We start from the raw sequence: 12,827 nt of genomic DNA, 5'->3' as shown, positions 1-12,827 counted from the left end.
CGCACTGCAGTGAGAATTCCCTGAGTCAACAATAAAATGAGTCTGGGCACAGCCCCCAGCCGCTCGAGCCTAGGCTTGGTCAGAAACCCAGGCCTCTTCCTGGCAGCCACAATGGAGGGCTAAGCTGTGGGCTCAACTGCAGGCACTATGAAGGCTTTGGAAAAACAAAAGACAGAGAGCTCAACATGACAAGAGAAGTCGTTGCTCCCATTGTCTTTGTTAACATAAAATCTTAGGTTGGTCTAGTCCAATAGCAACGGTGACTATGAAGATGTCTGGAGCGGGGATTCCGAACTTCCCAGTTATGGGACTGTGAGCGCATCACCCGAGTACTGGCTCCCTGCTTTCAAAGAACTGCTCGTTTAGAATTCTTTCTGTTGTCAGCATCTCTGAGATCAGAGCTCTGTCTCCAGCAAACGTCCTTCACTAGCTCTGTTATTAACGGTGGTCCTTGTCCAGGCAGGACCTCAGGTGTGAAACTGCAACACTGCAAATGCTGAGCGCAAATACCCACCGTAACGTGGACTTTCTCTTTGGTAACAAAAAATTATCTATCAGTGTTGGAGAGGGAAAAAAAAACAAGAAAAACTGTTCTTGTAACCCTTTAATGATACCTAAGGGACAGAATTAGAAGCTACTAGAGCAACCAAACTATATTTTCCCATGATTATTTTTCTCAGCTGAGACAGCTGAGAGCTCATCAGAGGAGTCACCCACCTGGTTTAGGATTTGGAATCAAGACAATTTATGCTGTGACATGAATCAAATCTAAGCAATGCAGCTGGCTACTCGGCCCTGCATTCTCACCAACTCAAGAAGATCTTCCGAGCAAAGAGGCAATGTGCTAAAAGAAAACAAATCAAAGAACTGAAATAAAGCAAAACCAAGGTAAACCATGATAAAGCAAACCCAAGGGAAGGAGCATATGGGCACACAGTATGTTCTCGACGCTGCTTCGCCACACACATGAACCAAAAGGGGTATTTTGGAGAAGGTCACATCCAAGGATAACAACACACAGCAAAAGCAAAACTAAAAAAGAGCAAATAAATGTTAAATAATAAATATTTATGAAGATGTAGCCAGGAAAGAAGTCGAGAGGGATTGTGGTTGAGTTAACTTCCTTCTGAGGAGTCCACTGCTCTGCCTTTAGAGACGGCGCTTTGCGCTTGACCTTCAGAACCACCCTGAGCCATGATCAGCCCCTTTTCAGAGAACAAAAAGCCGCAAAAGCTCAAGGCCTGACCTAAGTTGCGTTCCCAGAGGGCAGCAGAGCTGAGCTGCAGCCCACCACTTCTCTCATCCGTCCCAGGCATCTCCCACTCCATTTTATGGGGGCTGCTGCTGAAGACCCATCCACATTTCTGGGCCCTCCCCTCAAACATTCTCCTCAACCCAGGAAGTGCCCAACACACCAAGTGTCCGTAAGGTTCATACTTACCAAGAGGCGGCCTCCTATGGCCAAGGCCAGCACCCTGGGATTTAAGAGCCTGGGCTCTCCACCATCAGGGTCAAATGCCACACAGCCTTAAGGACAGGGGGAGCAACCCAGGTGGATCTGGGGAGGATTCCTGTCAGGAACACTGTCCCCATCTCCAGCTGCCTCAGGCCCACTGTCACTTGCCACCAAGAGCAGGAACTGGCCTCGCTCTGTGCAGCGGCGTAGCTTGGTACTGTCTGCTTAAGCTCACCGCCCCGAGGTGGGGCTAGGCCCCATCTGTGCTGCCTGCACCCAGAAGATGCTCGGTCAGCGTCCACTCAGTGAAGGAGGAAAAACGGTGTCTCCTACCTTCCCGCTCACTTCACTGAACTCTCCCATGAGTCAGTTAGAGACTGAGAAACCCGTCAGCACACTTTGTGCTCTGAAATGTCATCGCACCAAACCCATCTCCTGGATCTGCTCTGTGAGGCGTTTGATCTCAGGCCATCGGAGTAGACCCCCCCACTCAGAAACATCCCACCCACAAAGCCTGAAACGCACTTCTTCACATTAAAACACTGTTTGCTTGGAGGCAATGCAAACACCAGCGGGCAAGGCACTCCGTCACTCCATGAGCTCTGTGCCATCCACAGGCACCAGCCGACAGAGCACAGGCCATGGCCAGCTACGGACTGCTGGAAAAGGAGAGCACGGAGGGCAACAAGCTAGACCTGGCTCTCTAAGCAGGTAGAGAAAGCAGCCTGGCTGGGGCGGGGAGCGCCTGGGCGGGAGGCGGGGTGGGGCACATACCCCGGCCCACGGGCAGGGCCTCAGCGTTGCAGCACTGGTCCACCAGCTGGTGGCAGTGCTCTGTCAGGGCTTCCAGCTGGGTCTTGTCACAGGACACCCCCAGGAATCTGGCCAGCTGCTCCACCATCGTCACCAGGTCCTGGAAGACAAGTGCAGAGAGCAGAGCAGCCCATGAGAGGCGGGGCCTCTTACTGGACATGACTCCAAGCTGGGCACACACTGGGGACTTTTTACACATGGCCTTCCTTACTTAATGCTCATGACAAGGCTGACATCAGCCTTGTCTGGAAATAACACTAAGAAGTTAAGGAATTGCCCAAGCGTGCTCAGCTCTCAAGTGGAGATCCTGAATTCAAACCCTGCTCCTCCAGGGAATTGGGATGCAGACATGAGGTCTTAATAGAGGCTGTGGATAATTTTTAACAGCAGCAAGAAGTAAAAAACATATTTCAGAACATCGTTCTTGTGAGGAGCAAGACCTAATGGGCTCCTCTTTCCCTTCCTGCTGCCCGTCAGCTGGCCTCTGGGCTGGCCCTTGGGAGCGCAGGGAGGCCCTTCTGGTCTCCAGACAGCCCTGCACTGGGCAGGAAGCCCGCTTCATCAGACGCGAGATTCCGTCATGCCTGCCGTACCCTGCCCCATTATTTTACCACACCTGACAGCGGCATGTGGCTAACGTCTTAAGGGGCCATTCCCCAGCCCCCCACCCCTGCCACTTTCTCCCCAGAAGGAGGCTCCTCCTCTACTCAATCAGAGCCCTGAGCTGTCGCCTAGAGGTGCCTTGGTCCTCATCAGGAAAACGCTGCAGGCCGTTTCCTTTCCGGAGATTTGTAGAGCAAATTCCCACATTAGAGCCTCTGAAAAGTCCTACAGTGAAAAGATGATTTAATTTCTTTAATGCAGCACTTCAGAAACCTTGAAAGAAAATGTTCTCTGACCGCTGGTGTGGGCGTCAGCTCCTCCCTGGGCCCCACAGTGCGGGGACCCCTGCGGCAGCAGTGCGGGTCTGATTCCGGCCTCGCGCTACCTCCCATGGGGAGGGGTGTGGTGCACCCGCGGCGCGGGGCTTGACAGAGAGTCGGAGGAACAGTTATTAGAGAATGAGCCAAGGAATAAAGAGCTCCCTGTCCCTTGCCCTGCCGCCAAGAACTCCATTTCAAAGAAAAAGGGTAGCCATGGAGAGAGAGTGAAGAAACCTGGCTCTCAGAAGAGACGCTGCAAGAAGGACACTGCCAGCTTAAAATCAGCCTGCCGGAGCGGTCAGCAGAATCCTCCTGGGGCAGCTCATCGCCGGTGTGATGTCCATCTCAGAGGAAGGGGCGTTTCTGCCAGGCCACGTCCAGCAACATGTCACGGGACACTTGCTGGTTATGAAACCCAGCGGGAATCAGGCAGAGCGCCCAGGTCAGCTGGCAGGGGACGGCCCACTTCACCACTCTGAGTCGCACATTCTCCATCTGGAACTAGCGACGGGGCCGCAGCAAGAGGCTGCACACCATGACACAGAGCCAGCGTGTCTGGGTCGAGGTGACTGTGAGAATGAAGTGGGGATACCTGGGGTGCCTGGCACAGTGCGCGGCTCGTGGGAAAAGCGCCCTGGAATTGTGCGGTTCAGTGGAGCATGGGCGGTGAGGGCTCCGGCAGGAAGCACTCCCTCTCAACCCGGGGTGAGAACTCACGGACTCACACCCTGGAGACAACCATGCTCACTCAGGGGTAGTTTTCTGGAGTAAGATGTAAACAATACTAATTCCTAAAAATGTGACTTAACCTCTATTAAAACAATCCATTACTGAGGTTCCTAAAAAAAGAATAAACCCATGCCAATTAGAAGGCGAAACGCTGACTGTCCCAGGGATGCCACTGAGTCACTCAGACTGGCTTTGGTAGAAAATGAAGTCCCAGCACTGACCCCGGCAGCTCTTAAAGGTCCAGGTAGGACTGGTGGCCTTGACCCTGATGGACTGAAAGCAACAGGTCTCACCACTTCCACTGCGGAGCCTGGAAGGCACAGAAGGATGAACCTCCCTTTAAGGGCTTGGAATAAGGTGTGTGTTTGGACCTTAACACTTCAGCCCGTCATCGCTGAGGACACTGACACCCCAGGAGGAAACTGCTGACCCGGCAGCCGCCCCTCAGATGTGTGGGCAGCTGGCCAGGCGGGCACTTCCCCCATTCACCTTCTCATGTTGGGGCCTCACTGGCCCTGGGCAGTGCATGTCCAATGCCATGTCACTGTGGCAAAATAGTGACCAGCTGACAAATGCACACCCAGGGCCCCAGAAATTCCACTCCTGGGTATGGGCCCAATAAGCACAAATGCTGACGTCCACCAGGACTCCAGAACATCCACGGAGGCTTTATTCATGACCACCCCAAAATGAAAACAGCCTCCACGCCCGGCAACACTGGATGGGTGAAGCAGCGGTGGCATATTCGTGCTGCACTGGAGCACCAGCCACAGCACAGGAAGAACGGAGCTCCGCGCCACGTGGGTGGAGGAGCCTCGCCGTCCACACAGAAGCCAGAGAGCAACACACATGAGAGTCCCACATCCCACAGCTTCCGAAGAGGCGACACCAAGCTCCGGCGAGGGAGATCAGAGCGCAGTGGCCTCTGCCAAGCAGGGCTGTCAACTGCAAGAAGCTGGAATGTTCTGGATCTGGAAGGTGGCTGCCCGGATGTGACAGGTAAAAGGCTGTCAAGTCCCACACGTGTGCCGAGTACACCTCACTGTGCACGACACCTCCACAAAAAGCCACACACCAGGCAGGCCCGTCCCAGGCCTACACGTAGGTGATTCTCACACAGTCCTCCCAGCCATGCAGTGACAGGGGGTGCTGTCACCTCCCCACTTTACAGAGGCTTGGGGGGGTCAGGACTTTGGCCTGAGCAGCCAGTGTCCAGAGCCTGTGTTGTTCCCCAGAACCACAGGAAACCACAGCCAACGGCTTCATAGAGGTCAGCAGCAGGACCAGGGTTCCGACCTGCTTGGGCCACATCCTCCTCTCTACTACACCGTCCTCTGGGCATGAACAGGGACCCTAAATGTGGCTCTGTGTCAAATTGTGTGGACAAGAGGCAGACAGGTGGGAGGCCCACAGAGCGTCAGACAGGCTTACCCAGCAGTCGGCTCCGTGGTGCGTGTGACCTTGGACCACCGCATGACCTCGCTCTTTCCTCACCATGACACAGAGCCACGGTGAGGACCCATTTGGGGAACCGACAGCACGCGCCAGCCAGCAGCAGACCCGCAGACGGGGTCCCTCCTGCACACCAAGCAAGCCCTGAAAGGCCACGCTCCTGCAAAGGCTGACCTGGCCTGTGCTGACCACAGGCCCGGGTGCCAGAGCACAAAGGAACCCAAGAGTAACTGCAGCAAATGCAACGCACACACCCCGCCCCAGAACCACAACACACACCCCCGCCCCAGAACCACAACACACACCCCCCGCCCCAGAACCACAACACACACCCCGCCCCAGAACCACAACACACACCCCGCCCCAGAGCCACAACACACCCCCTGCCCCAGAGCCACAACGCACACCCCCACCCCAGAGCCACAACGCACACACCCCGCCCCACGGCCACAACGCACACACCCCCCGCCCCAGGGCCACAACGCACACACCCCCCCCCACGGCCACACAACACCACCCCGCCCCAGAGCCACAACGCACACACCCCGCCCCACGGCCACAACGCACACACCCCCCCCCCAGAACCACAACACACCCCCGCCCCAGAACCACAACACACACCCCCCCCCCCAGAACCACAACACACACCCCGCCACAGAACCACAACACACACCCCGCCCCAGAGCCACAACACACCCCCCCCCTGCCCCAGAGCCACAACGCACACACCCCGCCCCACGGCCACAACGCACACACCCCGCCCCAGGGCCACAACGCACACACCCCGCCCCACGGCCACAACGCACACACCCCGCCCCACAGAGCCACAACGCACACACCCCGCCCCACGGCCACAACGCACACACCCAGCCCCAGAGCCACAACACACACCCCCCCCGCCCCAGAGCCACAACGCATACCTCCCAACCCTAGCACCACAAGGCACACACCCCCGCCCCACGGCCACACACACACACCCCCCCCCGCCCCAGAGCCACAACGCACACCTCCCAACCCTAGCACCACAAGGCACACCCCCCCGCCCCACGGCCACAACGCACACCCCCCGCCCCAGAGCCACAACGCACACCTCCCAACCCTAGCACCACAAGGCACACACCCCCGCCCCAGAGCCACAACGCACACCCCCCCAGCCCACAACAAGGCACACCCCCCCCCCCCACGGCCACAACGCACACCCCCCGCCCCAGAGCCACAACGCACACCTCCCAACCCTAGCACCACAAGGCACACACCCCGCCCCAGCGCCATAGGGGACTGCGTGTGGCTCTGTTCACAGCCAGGTCTGGAGTCTTCCTGCAGGTGTGGGGGAAGCACAAGGCCGGCCTTCCTGCCCCTGGGCTTCTGACCTCCAACCCCAGCACTGGCTCACCCTCCCCCACACCCAGCTCTCCTCTCTGTCCTCCGGCCAACCTCCTCCCTATCCCAGCTCCCACCCGCTCCTACTCAACCTAAACCTGCTTGTCTGTCAGCCATTGGCACCAGCAGCCCCACAGCCTGGCCTCGTCTGTCCCCTACCACAACATGGTTTCCAGCAACCTCATGGTCCACACCTGCACCCCATCCTCTTTCCTCTTTCCTATGGGCCAGGCCACAGGTGTCTCCTGCCTGTCCTGCCACCGGAAGCCCCTCTGCCCAGGCTCCAGCCCCAAGCCCTCCTGCCTCTGCCTGGACTAAGACCTTGTCCCATTAGTTCTTTTCAACCCCTCCCCCAGCTCCTGCCTCCTCCACAACACCTAGAAAATGCCCAGTCTCTCCTGTGGTGACCCAGGCTCCCCAAGCTACTAGCTACCTCGTGTCTCACTGCAGACACTGGCCTCTCCTCTATGTCCCATCAACCACCACTGTAAAGCACTCCAAAGGCCCCCTGATAAGCCAAGCCCCAGTCCCCTCCCCACGCCCGCCTTCCTGGGTCCCTCAGCCTCGCACAGCATGGCTGCCCCACCTCAGGCTTTGACAGGCTGCTCCCCACACCCCCAACCCCTCTTCCAGTCCACAAACCGTCCTGCCCCTTCCTCTGTCCCTCCTCAGACAAATCCCTCCTCAGACAAATCCCACATGTGCATTGTAAAGGGCTCCCTGAATCAGGAGCTGCCAGGCCTGGCGAGGGCCGGGCACCCCAAGGACAGCTGCTCCGGCAGCACTCACCCGATGCATGTCTTCATACTTGAGAAAAAGCACGTTCGAGTCCATGCGGTGCTCCCAGAACTCCTGCACGTGCTCAAACCAGGAGCCATAGCCCACTGCGGAGACAGGGGACAGGGTGAGCCACACAGCTGGGCAGGAGAAGCATGCACATGGGGCCGTCCCCACCCCACAGGGCTGCCCTCCTGCCACCCAGCAGCCGTGATGAGGACATCGTGATCCCTGCAGACACGTCCGGCAAAGGCCCCCGAAGCACTCACGTCCTGAGCCATCCCAGCCCTCCCACCTTGAAGACCTGACCATGGGGGTGATGGCCTCTGAGGTGGTCTCTGTGGTACCTGGCAGTGGATCGCAACAGTGCCCATTACTTTATCCGCTTAACAAGTGGTCACCAGGAAGCCTGGAACAAAGTCCAGAGGAACTGGGACAGGGCCACTAGGGTTTGCTAGTGGGGACAGGGTGGGGTGTAGGAAGTTGTAGGACAGATCCAGAACATGGGGCTCTGCTGGGCAAGAGGGCCACAGGCAGTAGCCTCAGTAAATTGGGGAACTCTCCATGGGAACTAAAAGCTGAAGACGGGCAGGGAGTCCTGTCCTGACCTCCAAGAAGCCAGCACTCCTGCACCCACACCTTGGCCCTGCGCTTCCTGCGTGGCCTGCGCCGCCTCAGAGCCCCTGGTGTGCGGTGGGGTACACAGCCAGGGACCAGCTCATGGGGTCTCCAGCCTGCTTTGCAGTGTTCTTTATAAAAACTATGGATCTTCCTCTGCCTGCCACATGCGGTGGCCACCACTGTAAGGGATTCTTCCAAAGGGACCTCCATATGACAGAGAGCAAGGCGGGCAGTGGGGGCTGACTGCGCTGAGCAGCGGGAAGCAGCCCAGCTGGATGAGGGGCGCTGGCTGTAGAAATTCCTCTGCTGGGCCCTGCCCCCAGCACCCACATCCCACCAAAACCTCCACTTTCTGTGGAATCAAGCTGAGTCCCAGAGAAGGGAAGACTTCCCCAAGTCACCAACAGGTCAGTAATCATGGAGGCCAGACAGGGAAGTCCAAGTCACCTGACTGCAGGCCCGTCAAGGGGAGCTAAGTCCAAGCAGATGAGCCCCTGGGGCAGAAGGAAGAGTCGAATGGCCCGGTGAACATGGAAGGTAAAGACAAACCCCACTTCATTCCAAGGAAGAATGCACCAAGATGTCAAAAACAGACATCCTCACGACCCGGAGATGCGTGGGGAAGATGTGAGGACCCTGGAAGAAGCAAGGCGTGAAGGACTGCACACGTGGTCCTGCACTGATGCGAGGAGCAAGTGCACCGGCCCCGCCGCAGGAGTGGGGACGGGAACCAGCTGCAGGTTGCCGGGTAGAGGCCTTCCCTTCCCGCCAGAATGCCTGAGAGGAGGGAGGACGCAGGGCCCCTCCACGCTCTTCCCTGGGCTCCACGCTGCTTTGTGAAAGGGAAGGGAACCATCCATCTGGAATATTAAAGAAGAATAACAAAACCTCCTTGTCCACCCCAGAGAAGATATGGACACAGAGGCTGCGTGTGCCACACTGCAGGCGCCACAGGCACCCTGTCTACACAGCGTCCTCACACGGCAGGCGCCACAGGCACCCTGTCTACACAGCGTCCTCACACTGCAGGTGTCACAGTGACCCTCTCTACACAGCGTCCGCACACGGCAGGCGCCACAGGCACCCTGTCTACACAGCGTCCGCACACTGCGGGCGTCGCAGGGACCCTGTCTACACAGCGTCCTCACACTGCGGGCGTCGCAGGGACCCTGTCTACACAGCGTCCTCACACGGCGGGCGTCACAGGCACCCTGTCTACACAGCGTCCTCACACGGCGGGCGCCACAGGCACCCTGTCTACACAGCGTCCTCACACGGCGGGCGCCACAGGGACCCTGTCTACACAGCGTCCTCACACGGCGGGCGTCACAGGCACCCTGTCTACACAGCGTCCTCACACTGCAGGCGTCACAGGCACCCTGTCTACACAGCGTCCTCACACTGGCGGGCGCCACAGGCACCCTGTCTACACAGCGTCCTCACACTGCAGGCGTCACAGGCACCCTGTCTACACAGCGTCCTCACACGGCAGGCGCCACAGGCACCCTGTCTACACAGCGTCCTCACACTGCAGGGCGTCACAGGCACCCTGTCTACACAGCGTCCTCACACTGCAGGCGTCGCAGGGACCCTGTCTACACAGCGTCCGCACACTGCAGGCGTTACAGAGACTGTCTACACAGCGTCCGCACACTGCAGGCGCCACAGGCACCCTGTCTACACAGCGTCCGCACACTGCAGGCGTTACAGAGACTGTCTACACAGCGTCCGCACACTGCAGGCGCCACAGGCACCCTGTCTACACAGCGTCCGCACACTGCAGGCGTTACAGAGACTGTCTACACAGCGTCCGCACACTGGGCGCCACAGAGACCTACACAGTCTACACTGCAGGCGTCACCCTGTCTACACAGCGTCCTCGCACTGCAGGCGCCACAGGCACCCTGTCTACACAGCGTCCGCACACTGCAGGTGTCATAGGGTGCCTGTCACGGGGCATCCTCCCACTGCAGGTGTCACCTGCCTCCAGGGCCCTTTGCCCTCCAGCCTTGCAGAGTTGGTCGCCATCCTCAGGCATGGTTGTTTATGCAGGTCCCTCCTGCCATCGCCTTGTGCTGCGGTCTCTGAGCCCGGCCTGTCTAGACATGCTTTCAGGGTTCCCATGCATATTAGTTTCCAACGTCTTCAAGACATCAGGCAGGGGAGTCCAGCAGTCCTCAGTGCGTGCATGCTCACTGACTGACAATGAAGGATGGAGTACGGGGGTGCTGAGTGGGCCTGTCTACGGGGTTTGCTGCGACCAAGGCACGTGTGTGGGACCTTGCACCCAGTGGAGGACAGGTCTGTGACTGTGGCGACATGGAGAGGCCTATATTAAGAGAACTGCTTAATAACTGCTCTGGCCTGAGCAAGATATTTGTAGCCTCTTCCATAGCCTCTTCCACGTGCTGGTCTGAATGTGGGCATGGTCCCTGTGCTCTGCAGAGAGGAGGGGCCATGCTGGACCCTAGGAAACAGCTTCAGAAGTCCATGAGTGTGTTGCTCCAAATGCCTGCTGGACCACAAGCGCAGGTGCCAGGGCGGGGAGGCCGTGGGAAGAGAGGCTGGACAGAAGGTCTGGAACAGGCTCAGGGGGCTTCGGGGTGCGGGTCTGGGGTCTCCTGCCCCTCGCAGGCAGGGCCACTTCTCAGCAGGCACAGTGGAAGCAGAGGTTCAAGGGCTGGAAACAGAATCATTCCAGGGTTTTGAGGCCCTCGTGGGTTTGTAAATTGCAAGCAACAGAGTTGGCCTGTGGCGCCCTGCACCGCCCCGCCAAGAGGCCCCCTTCAACCAGGCCTGGCGGCAGCTCCAGGTCCACTCCCTAAGTTCCACTTAAACTCAGAGGCATTACGTTCCAGGATCTCTGCTACATGATTCATCCTAATCTTGTCACACAATCCCCCTATAGAACCCCTGATAAGCCACACTGAACAATGCGGCTCAGCATCACTTCAGTTGGGAAATAAAATAGAAAGTGTATTTTCAGCCTTGGGTAGGGATGAGTCTCAGTGTAGATTTAATTAAAGTGCAGCTTTTATGACACATTTCAAAGCTCCTCTGCCTGCACACCCTACACTGCTCACTTCTGTCCCAGGACCCCCAAAAGCCATAGCTGGCCATGGGGAGCCATGGCCCCCATGGAAGGCAGGAGCAGAACTGCACTGAGGAGCTCCTGCCACCACTCCCAAGGGACAGGCGGCCCAGCAGGGCAAGAGAATAAGGACTGGGAGCGAGTGGGACCGAGACAAGGGGCCTGGTCCTGCCTTCCTTGAGTGCAGGGCAGGGTGGAACCCAGCCTCGCTCCTCTGCAGAGGCTGGAACGGAAGCCAGAGAACAGCACCCGGCACTCTCGGCCCGGCTGTCCTCCTCCCTGCCTCCCTGCGGGCACAAGTGTGCCCTGCCCCGGTGGCTTTCCTGTGCCTGAGGTTCAGCCCGGCTGTCCTCCTCCCTGCGGGCACAAGTGTACCCTGCCCCGGTGGCTTGCCTGTGCCTGAGGTTCGGCCAAAGGCCCATGCCTGTCACACTTAGCTACAGTCTCCACTCCAGTCCCTGTCACTAACAGCAGTGATACCTGGGCCTCCATTTTTACTGTTTTCATTCTCTCCCTATTTGAAACCCAGGTAGCAAGGAGGGATGTTTTAACTGGGGAACTTCTCAGATACCCCAACAGTGTGGTATAAGAGAAGGGCTCCGGGGTCAGATGGACCTGCTCTGACACACACCAGCTCTACGGTCTCAGCCACGTTCATGACGCCCTCAGCCTCAGTGTCTTCATCTGTAAAGTGGACCGCGGGCCTGACCTATGTGGTCCCTGTCAGAACTGGAGACCGTGCCGGGGAAGCACCCAGCACCTGCCAGGCCATCCACGACAACAGACGGCTCCCGTTCTAACATGCCGCCAGGCTGCAACACTCACGCTTGTCATTCATAAACCTCCGGCAGAATTCTTGGAAGGTGCCTCGGTAGCTCATGGTCCGCAGAGAGCGGTGGAACTGATAATAAGACACCACCAGGTCCTTGGGGTTGCGAGCCATATAGATGACCTGTGGGCGACAGGAGCGGGGTGAGTCCATGTCTCCTTCCTTCCCAGGCAGGGCTGCCCCGACACAGGCCAGCCCCCCTGAACCTGCTGGTGCACCTCACAAACCAACACTCGCTTCCAACATCCAGTTGGGGCCCATGTGCACAGCCACTGGTGCTGCTGCCTCGCTGTTTCAGCAGAAAGGGGCCCTGTCCATGCAGTAGTGCTGGCCAGGATAATTACTTGAGTATTTTATTTTTGTCCTCTAGAAGACAGAAAACTTGCAACCCTGATCCCGGTCTCTGGCTGAGTGCGGTGACTCGCATCTGTAATCCCAGCACTTTGGGAGGCCGAGGCAGGTAGATCACCTGAAGTCAATAGTTCAAGACCAGCCTGGCCAACATGGTGAAACCCCGTCTCTACTAAAAATATAAAAATTAGCCAGGTGTGGTGGCGCATGCCTGTAGTCCCAGCTTACTCAGGAGGCTGAGGCAGGAGAATCACTTGAACCAGGGAGGCAGAGGTTGCAGTGAGCCAAGATCGTGTCATTGCCCTCCAGCCTGGGCGACAGAGTAAGGCTCTGTCTCAAAAAAAAAAAAAAAAAAAAAAAAAAAAAAAAAACACACACACACACAACAACCCACAGGCCTCGGCA

At 57.8% G+C, this 12,827-nt stretch overlaps 3 protein-coding genes across 4 annotated transcripts in view; 2 read left to right on the top strand and 1 right to left on the bottom strand.

Annotated features, from left to right (window-relative positions):
* SULT4A1 (sulfotransferase family 4A member 1) overlaps nucleotides 1-12,827 on the bottom strand; it is a 996,812-nt gene that overhangs the window by 2,272 nt on the left and 981,713 nt on the right. For both annotated transcript variants that reach the window (XM_050806025.1, XM_050806024.1), the window contains 3 exons: nucleotides 12,068-12,194; nucleotides 7,543-7,637; nucleotides 2,231-2,369 (listed from right to left, as the gene is read on the bottom strand). In XM_050806025.1, the coding sequence (XP_050661982.1) occupies nucleotides 2,231-2,369; nucleotides 7,543-7,637; nucleotides 12,068-12,194 (361 nt within the window). The remainder of the gene's footprint in view (nucleotides 1-2,230; nucleotides 2,370-7,542; nucleotides 7,638-12,067; nucleotides 12,195-12,827) is intronic.
* PARVB (parvin beta) overlaps nucleotides 1-12,827 on the top strand; it is a 695,786-nt gene that overhangs the window by 359,048 nt on the left and 323,911 nt on the right. The window lies entirely within an intron of this gene.
* The window catches only part of SAMM50 (SAMM50 sorting and assembly machinery component), a 718,434-nt gene that overhangs the window by 550,275 nt on the left and 155,332 nt on the right, over nucleotides 1-12,827 (top strand). The gene's annotated exons all lie outside the window — the stretch shown is intronic.

This window comes from Macaca thibetana, chromosome 10, assembly GCF_024542745.1.
Source record: "Macaca thibetana thibetana isolate TM-01 chromosome 10, ASM2454274v1, whole genome shotgun sequence".
Lineage (NCBI taxonomy): Eukaryota > Metazoa > Chordata > Mammalia > Primates > Cercopithecidae > Macaca > Macaca thibetana.
Note: the sequence above shows the minus strand (reverse complement) of the source record. Positions and strands in the feature narration are given on the sequence as shown.